This window comes from Hydractinia symbiolongicarpus, chromosome 11 (genome assembly GCF_029227915.1).
Source record: "Hydractinia symbiolongicarpus strain clone_291-10 chromosome 11, HSymV2.1, whole genome shotgun sequence".
NCBI classification, from domain to species: Eukaryota; Metazoa; Cnidaria; class Hydrozoa; order Anthoathecata; family Hydractiniidae; genus Hydractinia; species Hydractinia symbiolongicarpus.
This window is the reverse complement of record NC_079885.1, coordinates 10,899,967-10,917,924: the sequence shown is the minus strand read 5'-3', so window position 1 is coordinate 10,917,924 and position 17,958 is coordinate 10,899,967. Positions and strand designations below refer to the sequence as shown.

Below are 17,958 nucleotides of genomic sequence, written 5' to 3'. Positions count from 1 at the left end.
GTCTTCAGAAATATAGTAACCCAAGTTTATTTGCCTATATAACGGTTGTTGAATAGAAAAAAATTGTCGCTTTAGAGTTGAATTATCATCCATCGTGTTATCATGAAGATATTAGACGGAAAAAAAGGAATGAAAATGTTGATGTTTTAGGCAATGTAAAAAGAAAACAAATTTGGATTAATTTCGAAACAAGTAATAGAGCTTTTTGTAACATAGTATTAACATAAACCGTGAACATTACATGGAAATCTGTAACAATCGAGATAAAATGTTTTCGATATTTTCATAAAAAAAATTGTCAATATTTTGGTGAGACTTTATGTGGTCATCACACCACAGTCGCTCTGTTTTGTACAATGGCAAATTTGTCACAGGTAGAGCATTGATGTCTTTGCTACTAAATAAGATATTACGAACGAAAAACAAGGTCAGAGAAATCTTACGGCGAATAAAAAATACAACGAACCGCTATGTTGGTTCGAAATGAAATATGAAGCATTCATTATGTATTCAACATGTCCACAACGTTTCACTGCATTTACAATCTGATATTCCAACCTTACTTCAAACGTTCACGAATACTCTCGTTTCAAGTTGTCAACAACGACTCTTTTCGTCCAAAACTAGACGAGTATATCTTGGTATTTTCAATACATTATAAACGTCAATAATAAACACTTTTTGCTAAATATGTTCTTTTCTCTATACAAAGAGGAAAACAGGATCAAAACAAATAATTCGATGCTTGAATAAACTAGGACATTGTATATTGTGTAAAAAAGTCCCTTCTTTTAAAACCTTTTAGGCAACTGAAGAGATGAAACACCAAGCCATCAAAAGCTACTGTCATTTTGCGACACGACCAACCACATTTGTTCCGTTTATGTGGGAAAATAATGATATCGGATCATAAAAAATACAACTTAAAAATATGAAATATAAGGAAAAAGTGACAACTGTGGAGAAATAACAATCATCGTGGACAGCTAGGTAGAAAAAGATCGTTCGATTGCCTTTCAATTGCTTTGACTCCATGCATCTCTAGAAATCTCATGAATTTGTCAGAAATTAAGAAAATGATTAATTTCCTCATGTTCGATATTTATATTTTTTAAATACTTTTACGCAATCAATCCCTTTTAAAATCCCATCAAAATACTTTTACGCAATTAACCCCTTTTGAAGTCCCATCAGGAAAATCATTGGTCTGAAAATTGTGAAGATTGAGATCACCAGTAGTTCCACTCCCTCTCTCCCTCCCCCTGCAACCAGTATCAATTTTAACAGAACCTCTGTCCCTCCTACATTCGACGTCATTTGTGAAGAATCTCTTACTACTGCAGCTTATTTACTCCAAAAATGTTAAATGGCAAATGGCACTTGTTCATTACTTGGTTTACTCTTTTGCAGTAGGTGATCAACAAGCAACAAGCAACCCACGTTTGAGTTTGTTAAAGAGAGAAACTTAAGCAGCATCAAAGCAAGCGTGTACGCATGTTAATAGACCTTTTTTCTATCCTATTTCTAAATATGTAATACGGTTACTATAATCTTAGATAAAACGAATAAATAATTTACATTAGTTGGTCCCCCCCCCCCCTACTTTCCCTCCTCTTAACTTATAGGCATGCAAATTACATTTTTATAGTCTGTTTTGAATTATTTACTTATCAAAAAGTGTTTGGCGGGAAAATTGTTAGGGCGAAGTTACAATTTTCGGTTAAATGACTTCCTTATCAATAACATGTCACCACCATTACCCCCAGGTTTTTCTTTTTTATATAAGTTCATAAAAGGTCTGGGGACGAGGTTTCTTTCTTATTACTACTTCATGTTCGTGACAGCTACTGCGTAAAGTGTTATTGTTTGATCAAATGCATGCATATACTTTTTTTCTCAAAAGGAAAGCAAATATATTTAACAGCACCTGGGTTTTTTTTAATATTAATCAAACACTTTTCATCTTGGTAAGTGTATCCATAGAGTTTGTTGTCTAAATTTAGCACACAAAAAATAGTCCACAGGTGAACAGCGTGGTCGCACGTTCTGACACATCTGTATTACGGAATAATCCACGCAGGGTTTTCGTCAAATCCTGTGAGAATAATAATGCTGACATAAGCAACAATTAGCACGTTTTTGAAGTTTGTATCTAAGATTTTGAAATCCTAGTTCGCTGTGAACATCGATGAGTTCAGAATGCGTCAACCTGATAAAGAAACAGCCTAAAAGTTACCTTTGACAGACAGGTAATCTAAACTCATGTGATAATATTTTTCTTTTAGTTTTTACACTGAAATGTTATAGTTGTCAACATGGTTCTTGCAAAACACCGGTAAGTGCAAGTGCGACTGTGGATTGTGAGAAGGGAATGGTTTGTTCAACTTTTGCAGTGCATAGTAGAATAGATGAGTCGAAACCATTCAACACAAGTGCAAGCATATACACCAGAGCTTGTCATAAGGAAACATCAAATTCTTGCACTTTTGGATGTTTACCCAGCAAACCAGGTGCTGGTGTGACGGAGATAAGTTGCAGGTCATGTTGCTCAACTGAAAAATGCAACACAGATTTTCCAGATTGGAAAAATATCAAATCCAACTCAACACCTGATCAATCGCCTTCGTTTTTTGTTTTTTTGGTAACAGTTTTAGCAGTGATGCTATGTCGAGTCCTGTAAACGGACGATGTTTTCTTTTTTTATGTGTGGACATATCTTGTTTTAAATGGGACTTTTACAACGGTGCTGATGTATTTAGTATTTAATGTATTTTAATGGCAAGCAGAAGTGATTTGAGACGGTTTCTATTATTTAAAACAAAGAGAAACGGATATTTTGCTATAATCAAAAAGTGTCTGCTATACATTAAAGAGGGGGGGGGGATTAATCCTTTGACGTTAAAATGTTATACCGTGAGACATCGGGGTTTTTTTAGGGTGTAGAAAGTATTTTAAGAGCTCCCATGCTCTACAGGAGCGTATGTCCCAGTTATTATATCTTCTGACTATGACGTGACAAGGAGGGAGGGGCAATTTCCAACATCGGGTTAACATCTAAATTACACTTTTTAATTTGTGAGTCATCTCTCTCTTAACGCCATTTATGTTATTGTAAAATATTTGCACTCGTGATTTGTTATTTAAATTGAATTTGTTGTTGTTTGGTATTTAAGACAGGCCATAGATGAGTTAATTACTTTATTGGTAAGATAAAATCGGTAGAAAGTGACAAAATTTTAGACAAGTTGACCAAAATTTTAAATTGATGATAAATTTGTCGATTTAAAATTTTGGTTAACTTTTTTTTTACGTTTTTTTTTTTTTTTTTTTTTTATCAATCATCTATTTTTATCAACTTTAATTTTTGCTCTTTGGTTTTGTCGATTTTTAGTGCATTAAAATTCAAATACCTTAAAAAATAAGGGTACCTTAAGGTCTAGTTGAATTTAGAATATTAAAATTAGCATGTTGTATGACCCATTAATAAAATCTGCAAAAACATTAGTCGAAAAAAAAGGGACTGACTAATATTTTTTGTCGACTTTTTTAGGGCGACCTTTTTTTAACTATAAGCTAAATAAAAGCGAGTCGATATAATCTATAAGTTTTTCACTTTTAGTTGGTATATTTTATAATGCGTTGTAAAAGTTTAAAATAGTTGACTTGTAAGTTGTTTGCAGTCATACCGTTTACAAATTTTAGATGGTAAAACTTTGACATCAATTTATAGCAGTTTACCTGATGTATTTCTGGATATGGTCGTATATACTTGAAACTTTGACTCAAATTCGGTGTAACTAATAAAATTTCCTTCCGCATTTGCTGGTAACACTTTTCACATTTGTTTATAATTACATCGTTTTTTTTTTTTTTTTAATTCTTTTTTTTAATTTTTTTTATCTGTTAGTACATAGTTTTTGCTTGATTAGATTATATGCAATAATAATAACATTCGTTTTAATTTTATTCAGCCTCACAATCTGCTTACGCCATGCTTAAATTTTAAGGAATCTGAAAAAGCTCTTCTCTTGTTCTCGATTATAATCAAAACATTTAATACTGTGAAATTAATATTTTGTCTAGATTAAAAAAGTGATAGTTTCAGGGTGACCACTCCTCCTTAAATTCCTTATATAACCTTAGAAAAAGAAAATCTCCTTAAAAGTAATTAAATATACTTAAAAAAATTGAAGTTTTAGATATTCTCCTTAATTTCTCCTTATTTCTTAATTTTTCTGATGAAAATGTGTTCATGGATTTTTCATCACCAGTGAAGTAAGACATATTTCTCTGTTACCTGAAATCCTATATTTTCTCTCTTTCAGGGCATAATTTATATGTATATTTGTATAATATGTATAATCATAGAACATACGTTAAAGATAGAGAACTAAAATTTGTTTTCTCCTTAATTATCTTTATTTTTTTATTCTCGTTTGCAGCAAAATATCCTTAAATGTCAATTTGTCTCCTTAATTCTCCTTAATATCCTTACATTTGTTCTCATTTTGTTAGTGGTCACCCTGAGTTTGACTCGCTTCTCCAATTTGTTTTTATAGATAGGTTAGGAATTATGGAGTACAGTATTCTCTCAAAGTTGACGGACACTGTAAAAGCCGAACGCCTCTTTTTTTTTCACTGGCACTTTCTCTGGTCAGACGATAAAATGTGAATATGACTTTTTTCAATTAGCGGTCAGTCCAAAAAAATTAGGAATCAGCAAACAAAAATAGAGAAAAATGAATAGTTTTTCAAATGTTTATTTCCAACACTTCAACACTTTACAATCTAGATCGCTTTTTATAGATTCGATCTTTACTATTCGGATTATTTATTAACTTTTCTTGTCCATGAAAGCAATAAAGTACAGGAATTTGCAAACCATAGTCACTTCCACGATTTGAGGGCTGTTTACTAACTTGAGCCGTAATAGAAGTGTTTGGAACTTTCAAGAACAATAAACATATTTTTGAAATGTTATGTGGCACGTGTCTCTCAAATCTGTGGGAGAATAACTAGTCAATGATGTAGAAGAGGTACCATTTGATGACGGTGACAAATATGGTGAAGATGCTGACGTGGGAGGAGAAGAGCGCCACATACAAGACATGATTGATAAATTGAAAAATTTGAAAGATCTCGATAGAGTTCGGAGTGGGGAAATACAGACGTCGGTGTTTCTCGAAAGGTCGCGGCAACAAAACCACCACAAATGAGAAAGAAAGAGATCTAGGCGCAACGCCCTTTACTAATTTCTCTGTTGTGTGATTTCGCAAACTCACTCACTGAAGATAAAATGATAAAAAAGGGGACAGGTGCAATTGATTTGACGCATTTTTGAATGATTTTGTTGTCAGCCTTGATTTTGATTAAATAGTAGTTTTATTAACCTAATATCTCAAGATTGCTTTTCTCTCCCTTTAATAAACGACTTGGAACTGGGAGATTTTTTATCAATTTTATCAAAAATATGAATATGAAATTCTTACTTTTTTACGTTGTTTATTTAGAAATGTTGACATTCAAATCCAACATCCAGTTTATGATCAGGTGCAATTTGTCCTGCTTAGAAAGCAGAGAGGCAGTGGATTAAACCATGTGGTTGACATTTTTCTGTTTCTTTTATTTCTGCCTGACTATTCCTTTGCAATAATTTTTTTCTCCATTCCATAAATAAAAGTGTAGATACATCTCTGTTATAATAGCCGTGTTCCGTCTGTCTGTCTCTGCTCGGAGCCCCCTGAGTTAGAAAATGTTGTTACGGAAACACGAATATCAAATGCGACATATTTTTATCAACTTTGTTGCGACGGGTAAATTTAAGGGACGGGCGAACCCGTGGATTTTTTCACGGGCTAACGACTTTTATATTATAATACCCGTATACGTCTGTCCGTCCGTCTGTCTGTCACGCAAAATGGTAGATTAGCTGCGCAGGTAGCGAGACGCACGCAATGCGGTATCTATATTATAATACCCGTATACGTCTGTCTTTCTGTCACGCAAAATGGTAGCTTAGCTGCGCAAGTAGCGAGACGCACGTGATGCGGTATAAAAAGGAAGGGCGAACCCGTGGATTTTTCCACGGACAACGACTAGTAGATACTTACTGCCTGTGTTATGGTGGCCAATTCTGTCGCTTAAAATCGGCATTTTTAAATTTGTGAAAAACACTGTTAGACGAAATATCGCAAAATACTAATGTTATCAAAAGTAAAGCAATTATACGCATTCTAAAACATTACGGTCGTTTGGCAGACGAAAGAACATAAGATCTGAAAGCAATGAACCAACAAGCTTAAATACACAAAGATATAGCAAGTGGAACCTTACATAACTTTTAAACAGGTTTATCGCTACGAATAAATTTTAAAACGAACTTCGTCTAAAAAAAGAAAACTGAGCGTACTGTCACAGATGATGAGCCGCTGCACCAAGGAGACGGCAGCGAAAAGATTACAAGCAGTGAGTCTTCAGAAATAAGTAACCCAAGTTTATTTGCCTATACTACGGTTGTTGAATAGAAAAAAATTGTCGCTTTAGAGTTGAATTATCATCCATCGTGTTATCATGAAGATACTAGACAGGAAAAAAGGAATGAAAATGTTGATGTTTTAGACAATGTAATAAGCAAACAAATTTGGATTAATTTCGAAACAAGTAATAGAGCTTGTAACATACTATCAACATAAACCGTGAACATTACATCGAAATCTGCAACAATCAAGATAATCCTCCCGATATTTTCATAAAAAAAATTGTCAATATTGTGGTGAGACTTTATGTGGTCATCACACCACAGTCGCTCTGTTTTGTACAATGGCGAATTTGTCACAGGTAGAGCATTGATGTCTTTGCTACTAAATAAGATATTGCGAACGAAAAACAAGGTCAGAGAAATCTTACGGCGAATAAAAAATACAACGAACCGCTATGCTGGTTCGAAATGAAATATAAAGCATTCATTATGTATTTAACACAACGTTTCACTGCATTTACAATCTGATATTCCAACCTTACTTCAAACGTTCACGAATACTCTCGTTTCAAGTTGTCAACAACGACTCTTTTCGTCCAAAACTAGACGAGTATATCTTGGTATTTTCAATACATTATAAACGTCAATAATAAACACTTTTTGCTAAATATGTTCTTTTCTCTATATATACAAAGAGGAAAACAGGATCAAAACAAATAATTTGATGCTTGAATAAACTAGCACATTGTATATTGTGTAAAAAAGTCCCTTCTTTTAAAACCTTTTAGGCAACTGAAGAGATGAAACACCAAGCCATCAAAAGCTACTGTCATTTTGCGACACGACCAACCACATTTGTTCCGTTTGTGTGGGAAAATATCGGATCATAAAAAATACAACTTAAAAATATGAAATATAAGGAAAAAGTGACAACTGTGGAGAAATAACAATCATCGTGACAGCTAGTTAGAAAAAGATCGTTCGATTGCCTTCCAATTGCTTTGACTCCATACATCTCTAGAAAAAGTGCAAATCTCATGAATTTGTCAGAAATTAAGATAATGATGAATTTCCTCTTGTTCGATATTTATATTTTTTTTAAATACTTTTACGCAATCAATCCCTTTTGAAATCCCATCAAAATACTTTTACGCAATTAATTCCTTTTGAATTCCCATCGGAAAAATCATTGGTATGAAAATTGTGAAGATTGAGATCACCAGTATTTCCACTTCCTCTCTCCCTCCCCCTGCAACCAGTATCAATTTTAACAGAACCTCTGTCCCTCCTACATTCGACGTCATTTGTGAAGAATCTCTTACTACTGCAGCTTATTTACTCCAAAAATGTTAAATGGCAAATGGCACTTGTTCGTTACTTGGTTTGCTCTTTCGCAGTGGGTAATCAACAAGCAATGAGTAAGCCACGTTTGAGTTTGTTAAAGAGAGAAATTTAAGCAACATCAAAGCAAGCGTGTACGCATGTTAATAGACCTTTTTTTCTATCCTATCTCTGAATATGTAATACGGTTACGTTTTCTATATATCACTAATAATCTTAGATAAAACGAATAAATAATTTACATTCGTTGGTCCACCCCATCCCCACCTTGCCCTCCTCTTAACTTATAGTACTAGTCGTTTAGCCCGTGGAAAAATCCACGGGTTCGCCCGTCCTTTTTATACCATGTGCGTCACGCTACTTGCGCAGCTAAGCTACCATTTTGCGTGACAGTCAGACAGACGAATACGTGTATTATAATATAGACTAGTCGTTAGCCCGTGGAAAAATCCACGGGGTCGCCCGTCCTTTAAATTAACCCGTTGCAACAAAGTGGATAGAAATATATCGCATTTGGTATTGATGTGCATTTTAAAAATTTCGTGTTTCCGTTAAGGGACACGATTTTCGCGGACACACAGACAGACAGACGACGGCTAATATTAAAGAGATGCAAATTACAGGGCGAAGTTAAAATTCTCGGTTAAATGACTTCTTCATCAATAACATGTCACCACCATTACCCCTAGTTTTTTCTTTTTTATATAAGTTCATAAAAGCTCTGGGGACGCGGTTTCTTTCTTATTACTACTTCGTGTTCGTGACAACTACTGCGTAAAGTGTTATTGTTTGATTAAATGCATATACTTTTTTTCTTAAAAGGAAAGCAAATATATTTAACAGCACCTGGGTTTTTTTAATATTAAACAAACACTTTTCATCTTGGTAAGTGTATTCATAGAGTTTGTTGTCTAAATTTAGCACACAAAAAATACACTTTGGACAGCTATTTGGACAAAACTTAGTCTCTCAAATCATATTTAAATTTAAACCTTCAAATGTTTTTTCTGCTACTTTTTTTTTTTACTTTAAATAAGGAGGTTTAGTTTAACTGACTTTTCGAACTTCACAATTTAAATACTGGCAAATGACCCATTAAACGCCATGCTCCCATGTGCTGGGAACATTTTCAATTTTTTGATGAGTCCTAAGAATTCGCATATTACATAGCTATCGGGTTGGTCAAAATTTATCCAAAATAAAAGCTACTCCGTTCTCAATAAAATTTGACATAAAAAACAAAACGTTTCGAACAGTATGGTCACATATGTCATTTTTCGCCTACTAAATGCTCAACTTCATCTCCAGGATTTCCAGTTTTTTATATTGAAACTGATGCCAAGCTACATACCATTTTAGGGAAAAATTTGATTTAAAAATCAAAACTCCTCTCTTTTGCGCCAAAAATTACATCTTCGATAGTATGTTTTCGATTAGATTGACATGTAATTGTTTTCAGGCGCTATCCAAGAATCCAAAATCTTAGAGTTTGTAAGAATTTTCTATTTGATTTTCAATGACAAAGGTTATAAGAATGATTTTAAGGTAAGGCATTGTTGAGTCAGCTCTATGTTAAAATTTGTCTTTATGTTTTGTCTGCCATGTTTGTTCTGTAATTTATTTAACTATTGTGTTGTCAAGTGTAGTTACCCAAGTGTATTTAGTGTAAAAATTTAATCACCTGTTTGTGTCCTTGTGTTAATTAAATGTCAATTTGTGCAATGTTATAAAATTTAATTGTAAAGTATACTCTATAGGGAATTTATATTTATTTATTTAAAAGCAGATTTTTCAGTTCACTTGTTCACTTGAAGTCACTGAGGTGATCACATCTTTTTCAATGTCAAGAAAAGTTTAAATAATCTTTCACAAATTCAATTTTTTTTCAGCAAGTCTATTTAAATTCTAATCAAGTTTATTTTTCAAAGCTATCACACTTGGCAAGCTGGTAAGCATTATATAGTTTATAATATTTGTTATATTTCCTTAGTCATTTTTTTGAATATTCACTAGATACATTTTTCTTATATATTGTAGTTTGAACACGTCGTTACAAGCATCAAGAGTGTGAGCGAAACTTGTCTTTTTTTTTGGTTAACCCTACAGGCATAACAAAAATGCCTACATTTATTTGTATAAATCCGACCCCGGGATTTTTTTCTAAACAAAATTTTTTTATGCAGATGGAGAAGAAAAAGTGCTGGGTACGAGACTGGTAAAATCAATAATATTCCCCACGCTGGCCTCAAATACTAATGTAGAGTTTAAACAAAAGGAATATTACTGAAAGACTTTGGCCTAAGTTATTTATATTGTCATATTAAAAAGTTTCTTCTATGTCGTTGTGTCAGCTGAAGAAATGACGTCACTTTTGCTTGATCAAGTTTTATCCAAATGTATTTGTGATGTAACTGAGCAACTCGCATTCACACAGAATTTTCATTGCAAATATTACGTTTGTTCAGCTTGGAAACTATTTCAATACAGTAGTGTCTGTGTTTCTTTGTTGTTGGTAGACCCAGCTGATAACTCTACGGAGCATTCCGAACATTCTTGGATATTTTACAAAGTTATAAAGAGAAACTGTAAGTATATGCACGTCAAATTAAGCAGCTTGTGTTGACGAAGAGAAGGATTATTTTGGTTCTTAATTATTTTTGTTGAATTTTTATATGCAATTGATAATTCAGAGTTTTCACTTTATTATCATCATTAAGTATTTATATGGGGCGAGCTAACCCGGGCTGGATCGACTGGCCGAGGTTTCAGATACCTTAATAAAACTTTACTAAAAATAAAACGTGTTTATATGAGCAGCCGAAATCTTGGTTATATTTTCCGAGATTCCGGCAAGGTGGATTGAATTTTTTTCCTATGTCAACACATTGAACCAAGCCAACCCGCCACGAGATTTTGTACTCGCGTTATCAATTTCTTTCTTTCCCTCATTGGTTAATGTATTAATTTTTTTATAAATATAAACACAAGCTAAAAGCCAGTTAGGCAAGTAGGCCAGCTCACCTCATATAACCACCCCCTCCCCGCAGTAAGGAGACCTCTCCGACCACTCCTTTACGTCATCGCCATTTTTAGGTCCGTTTTTTAAATATCATTGGCTGTTTAACAAATATATTAAGTGTTATAAAAAGCTGTACTAGATCTAATTGTATTTATATATCATGCTTTAATGACATCAATATTATAAATATCAACTCTACCCTTGCAAATGTAAGAACATCAGCTGGATAGGAGCTGATAATACCTTAAAACTATACCACACCAGTATAATGTGTACTTGAAATTTTGGTGCATTTTTACATGGCATCAAAACAAATCTGTAATTGGAAACTCATGTATCAGATTAAACATCCCTGCTTTGTTACGAATTTGACATCGGTATAACTTCATAAGGCCGTCAATAGATAAAAGACAGTTCTCTTTAATTCTTTTTTTTCTGACGACATTTTTGCGAGGAAAAACTTTTTTATCTGACAACAGTTTCGTTATTCAAAAAATGTTCTCAATGTTTTTTAACAAGTTATTTCAGGCAAGTGCTGCCAGAATATATATTTTTTTAAAAAACACCCACCACTTTGGAAAGAAAACAAAAAAATGGAAAAAGTTGATTGTAATAACAGAAGAATCATAAACAGGCCAAAGGAAAAGAGCAAGATTTTGATAATTATTATTTTTCATTTCTTAGTCAGCAATAACAATGAATTTCTGGGTTAGTGTTATAATAATTGGAATTTTCACACAAAATGGTAAGCCCTTTTGTTGCTCTTGTTGTTGTTTAACTACAATTTTTACGATCGTAATTTCGGCCCGAAACATTTTTTACGTCAGCAACACAAAAGAAGCAGCTAATTCTAGTTCTGTCGGATTGTGAATTTTAATAGCCTTTTTATAACAACAGACTGTATGTAATGCGTCACGAGTTTATATGTGTACAGGATTTTCTACACATGGTAGGAAGTTTTTTAAATAAGACAATTATCTCTAGTCTAGTCTAGTCTGAAGGAGGAATGGGAGGTTCCACCATCAAGTCACTTTTTTATTTATAATTCCTCATCCTCGTTCGCAGGGCATTTTGGTCAACTCCGTAATAACGGCTTAGGGGCCACAAAACCTTGAGGACGAGGTTGATAATTCCTATTATAATTCTCTAAAATATTGTACCATTTGGTAAGTTCTCATCACAAGGTATTTAAAATTGTGATTTTTAGTCAATAGTTTTTACTCACCGCATGTAATTTATGCACAAAGCAATCACAAGGATTCATAGTATTCTAAATTGGTCATTTTCTGTTATACTTAATCATGCTCTTGCCAGTTCGTATAGCAGAGATTTTTTCTTAAAAGATTTTTTAACTACCTTTTTAACTCCTCCATTTTATTTGATACAGAATAAAAAAAGAATTTTTTTTATTTTAGCATTAGCATTGGAATGTTATGATTGCGGTGCGGGTACTCCATGTAAAACACCTCTCGATAAAACAAGCAAATGCAACAACGGAGAAGTGTGCATTACCATGGTAACGTATAAAAGAACCAATTTGTCCGTACCGTTTACTAAAAGTGCAGGTCTCGTTCGCAGAGGTTGTTATCCTGATGGAAATATTTGCAACCTTAAGAATAGCATTTGGGGAAAATGTTATCCAACGATAATCTCGCCCAACTTAGAACCTAGTGAGCTATCATGCAGCCAGTGTTGTTCTTCCGATAAATGCAACACAGATTTTCCTGACTGGAAAACTGACAACCTCAATTCAACACCTGGCCAATCAGCTTCTGTGTTTCTGTTAACTATGGCAACGCTTTTGATGCTCCTGCTACACAAAATGTTGTAAATAATTGTTGGAGAAAATTTTACTCTTTTGTTGTTCAAAGAATGATAAATAATGAGCTTGAAGAAGCCGATCTGTGTTTTTTTCTTTTGTTTTAATAGTCTATCCAGTCTCTTTGGTTGATTTTTGCGTACGTTAAGGAAACAAATTTTGCGGAATTAATTTTTGGCGAATAAAAATAAATACGAGAATTTGACTATGAATTCAAGCATGGAATTCACAACGAAATTGTTTTGTTCACGATTAATTATTTTCGCATGCCTATTTCCGGCTCTGACATCGAACATCGAAAAAATTCCTACAGAATACTGCTATGGTGTTTGCTTATTGTCTTAGAAAAATATACTTTTTCTAAAACAATAAGCTCTTTTTTTATCTGAATGTTTTTTTTTTACTGTAATTTGCAATATAATTGTTATCATTCATAAAAAGTTGTTGCTGGTCTAGTTCGATCGCTAAATATGTGTGGAGGGAAAAAAGAACTAAAATAATGAATATAAGCAAAAATTATCTTTGTGTAGCTATACTGTAAGTAAGCAAAGTTTTTTTTGCGAAGTTACTTAGTTAGCTGTCAAACTGAAAATTACGATAAATTTGCTACTGCGTTATTTGAAGCAGCCAGAAATTTGCAAGAGCAAGACTGTTCACCCTGACTTTGACTGTATGAAAATCTTCAAAGATGAGACTATATCATAGCTATGCTCTCTGATTGTGTTTTTCTCACAGTTTCATCTAGTTTTATGGGCGGCGGGCGTGGTTGAACAGAGTAGCGATGTTCTCAATGGCGTAATCCTGGACTTATTAATCAGAAAAATACATAATGTATATCATCAATAACTACTTATCTAAAAACTAAAATTTAAAACAGATAAAAATTATCAAGCTTTAAGTAGCTTACTACAGTTTACATAAAAGAAACGCGTCTATATATTGTCGAAAACCTAGAATTTCACTATTTTTTCCTTGTTAGTTATAAAGGGGAAATATAAACGAATTGCGTTCATATTGCTATTGCGCGAAACTTAATACATGCAAAATAGATTTTTTCTGATGGGCAAAAAATAAATTGCGCGAAAATTTGCACGAATGAGGTAAGCTGCACTAAATTTTCAAATTAGCAAAGAAGACACAAATCGAAAAATTTTGTAACGTGATAACATTTTAACTTGCGCTTTGTTAAAATGTTGTATGGTAAAACGAGACATAAATGCTAAAGGTAATAAATATAAAACTATACCAATGAAATATAGTTACATTAGTTGTTATTGTTCACAGTTCATGAATTTATGAATTTATGAAATTCTACAACATCACGTAAAATCTAAACTACACTGTGAATTTTTTTGCAAAGATGAAAATTTTGTCATGCTACTTTAAGTAACTACACTTATTATACTCGCCCATCCGATCGGAGCTTCGATCGGGGCGAACCATTTTCAGTATAGAATACATACCTGTATGTATTTTTTGTTAATCACGCCCTGAAAGAGAGTGATATCATGGAAGAGGCTCCCTCGGTCACAAAAATGTCATTTTCGCCTTACTTTCAATCATATGCTTCGTTTGTCTAGGCTCATTCTTCTTGTAGCACTGTGTCTGGCTGACTGGCTGACAGAGTTAGAGTTGGAATCCTTTCCTTTCTTCACGAGTTTGGTACAGTGAACCAAAAAAGCATGCTGAAAGTGATAATGACATGATAATGTTGCTTTCTTATTACTCAAATAAATTTCAGGCCAAAATTAGAACATGTTGTATATTTTTAGGTCCAGTACTAATTTTACTCAAAGCTGGGAGAAAAAGTAAAATTAATCTAATTGGGATTTCGATGTTGAAAATTACATTCGGATTTTAAGTATTTCTTTCTACAGCATCACGTTATTTTTTTTAAATTTTATTTGTGTGAAGGTCGTAATCGAATGGCGGGAAGTTTCAAAGTGTGTCAGCCTTTATTCTGAAAAGGGGACACATTAAAAATAACTTCACAGATTAAAATCATTTAATAAATCCAAGAAGTCGATTATACTACCAGTTAGTACGGCGTGCAAAAGTAATTTACCAGCCACAAGTATCAGTACAATTTAACGGTACAATTTAATAAAAGAAGCAACCTAGCGATTATAAAACGAATGGTGTGCATTATCAGGTATTTTTACGCCGACCGTAAATTAATGCCGGCCATTTTAACACCGGCACTAATTTGATGTAACACCTCTTAGTGTAGTGTTTACGCCGCTCATTAAGTAAGAGAATAAGAATACTGATTGAACACTGTTAAAAAACAGGTTTTCAGTTTTCTTGAACAACATTTTTTATGTTAATCAATAACAAGTTCCTTTGCCCTGATTTGCTCCATTTGCGTCCCAAGCAATTTGTCAAAATACTTTACTGAGAGTTAAGTTAGAGACCTTAGAAATACTCGTCGTTGTGCATTTGACTGACAGATTAAGAAAGTAATCGCAGTGAAACAAAAACTTTAAGAAAGAGAAAATTACATCTTAGTTTGAATTATGAAAGAGTATGGTAGCTAAGTTGTCGTTAAACCGAAGGCTATTTTTAACTGGAAAACAAAAATTGTTAAAATTTTTTACTCAGTTGTTCAAACAAGCGTGTACTAATACAACTCACAGTCTACGCCATTAAGTGTTTTTGTCAGGAACGTCTACGAAATAGTCCTGGTAACTAGTTTGTTTTAATTTCAGCACCTTTACGAAGATAACAATAGTTTTCGAAGAAATTGGTAAGAAAAAGTATACTTTATTGCAGTCACAATTCAGGTTTGAGATTTAGAAATAAAATCAAAATAAAATCCAGCTGTTCTTTTTTTGCCAACGCAAGATGAAGCTTCTTCTAATACTACTTTTTCTTCCACAAGGTTAGTAAGACACATGATCTAGTGGCGGTCGTGTAGTTGTTTGCACTCGTTCAAAATTCGCGAGAACTCTTTGTGAAAAGTTTATGCTAGAGGGCATATTAATGCGTGTTTAATGTTAGACAGACTTTAACGTCATGTAGCTAAACCAACGTTGCATAGGTGTTATATTTTGCCATGCAGTGCTACAAAAAACACAATTAAGGTGGGTTAACGATTGACCTATTCACTTTGAATCCACTAATACGCGTGATCAATATTCTCTACCTTTTAGCTGTGAAAAGTTTGGATTGTTTTGAATGCTCGTCAACAACAGATGAAAATTGTTTTTCTTATCGCACTAAAACAACAACATGTAAGAAGGGAGAAGTTTGTTTGTTGCGAATAAAAAAGCATCAAAATATGTATGGCAACAAATATCTTATCGAAAGAAGGTGTGCTCGCCGCAACGCTTGCTTATTGCATGCCCCTGCCGAAAGATAGGTCAGTTTCTAGTTTGTGAAACATGTTGTCAAGACGAGAAGTGTGCACACAAAACTACGTTTAGGAGATCTAAAACGAAACGAGTTAAAAAGTCAACGCATCCCCAACCTCAACAACACCAAACTCTACAAAGAGGGGTAAAAGTCCTTCCACAACAAAAAATACCAAACACAACTGTATCGACAACCTCAACAACAACAAAATCTACAAAGAAAAGTGTAAGTCCTTCCACAACAAATAATCAAAACACAACTTTATCGACAACCTCAACAACAACAAAATCTACAAAGAAAAGTGTAAGTCCTTCCACAACATATAATCCAAACACAACTGTATCGACAACCTCAACAACAACAAAATCTACAAAGAAAAGTGTAAGTCCTTCCACAACAAATAATCCAAACACAACTGTATCGACAACCTCAACAACAACAAAATCTACAAAGAAAAGTGTAAGTCCTTCCACAACATATAATCCAAACACAACTGTATCGACAACCTCAACAACAACAAAATCTACAAAGAAAAGTGTAAGTCCTTCCACAACAAATAATCCAAACACAACTGTATCGACAACCTCAACAGCAACCAAATCTACAAAGAGAAGTCTAAGTCCTTCCACAACAAATAATCCAAACACAACTGTGTCGACAACCTCAACAACAACAAAATCTACAAAGAGAAGTCTAAGTCTTTCCACAACAAATAATCCAAACACAACTGTGTCGACAACCTCAACAACAACAAAATCTACAAAGAGAAGTCTAAGTCCTTCCACAACAAATAATCCAAACACAACTGTATCGACAACCTCAACAGCAACCAAATCTACAAAGAGAAGTCTAAGTCTTTCCACAACAAATAATCCAAACACAACTGTGTCGACAACCTCAACAACAACCAAATCTACAAAGAGTAGTGAAAGTCCTTCCACAACAAATAATCCAAACACAACTGTATCGACAACCTCAACAACAACAAAATCTACAAAGAGTAGTGAAAGTCCTTCCACAACAAATAATCCAAACACAACTGTATCGACAACCTCAAAAACAACAAAATCTACAAAGAGAAGTCTAAGTCCTTCCACAACAAATAATCCAAACACAACTGTGTCGACAACCTCAACAACAACAAAATCTACAAAGAGAGGTGAAAGTCCTTCCACAACAAATAATCCAAGCACAACTGTGTCGACAACCTCAACAACAACCAAATCTACAAAGAGTAGTGAAAGTCCTTCCACAACAAATAATCCAAACACAACTGTATCGACAACCTCAACAACAACAAAATCTACAAAGAGAAGTCTAAGTCCTTCCACAACAAATAATTCAAACACAACTGTATCGACAACCTCAACAACAACAAAATCTACAAAGAGAAGTCTAAGTCCTTCCACAACAAATAATCCAAACACAACTGTGTCGACAACCTCAACAACAACAAATTCTACAAAGAGTAGTGTAAGTCCTTCCACAACAAATAATCCAAACACAACTGTGTCGACAACCTCAACAACAACCAAATCTACAAAGAGTAGTGAAAGTCCTTCCACAACAAATAATCCAAACACAACTGTGTCGACAACCTCAACAACAACAAAATCTACAAAGAGAAGTCTAAGTCCTTCCACAACAAATAATCCAAACACAACTGTATCGACAACCTCAACAGCAACCAATCTACAAAGAGAAGTCTAAGTCTTTCCACAACAAATAATCCAAACACAACTGTGTCGACAACCTCAACAACAACAAAATCTACAAAGAGAAGTCTAAGTCCTTCCACAACAAATAATCCAAACACAACTGTATCGACAACCTCAACAGCAACCAAATCTACAAAGAGTAGTGAAAGTCCTTCAACAACAAATAATTCAAACACAACTGTATCGACAACCTCAACAACAACAAAATCTACAAAGAGAAGTCTAAGTC

General features: G+C 33.8%; 2 protein-coding genes across 2 annotated transcripts; both read left to right on the top strand.

The window, feature by feature from the left end:
- Window positions 1-10,326: 10,326 nt before the first annotated feature.
- LOC130614071 (uncharacterized) lies at window positions 10,327-12,734 on the top strand. The gene is made up of 3 exons (XM_057435468.1): window positions 10,327-10,404; window positions 11,523-11,583; window positions 12,254-12,734. Exons 2-3 carry the CDS (start codon window positions 11,535-11,537, stop codon window positions 12,667-12,669), a joined length of 465 nt encoding a protein of 154 aa, XP_057291451.1. The 5' UTR covers window positions 10,327-10,404; window positions 11,523-11,534; the 3' UTR covers window positions 12,670-12,734.
- Window positions 12,735-13,854: 1,120 nt separating this feature from the next.
- Window positions 13,855-17,870, top strand: LOC130613436 (mucin-2-like). The gene is made up of 6 exons (XM_057434780.1): window positions 13,855-13,882; window positions 14,045-14,122; window positions 14,255-14,324; window positions 14,430-14,465; window positions 14,652-14,737; window positions 15,896-17,870. The coding sequence occupies exons 1-6, from the start codon at window positions 13,855-13,857 to the stop codon at window positions 17,719-17,721; spliced, it is 2,124 nt and encodes a 707-aa protein (XP_057290763.1). The 3' UTR covers window positions 17,722-17,870.
- The last annotated feature ends 88 nt before the right edge of the window (window positions 17,871-17,958 follow it).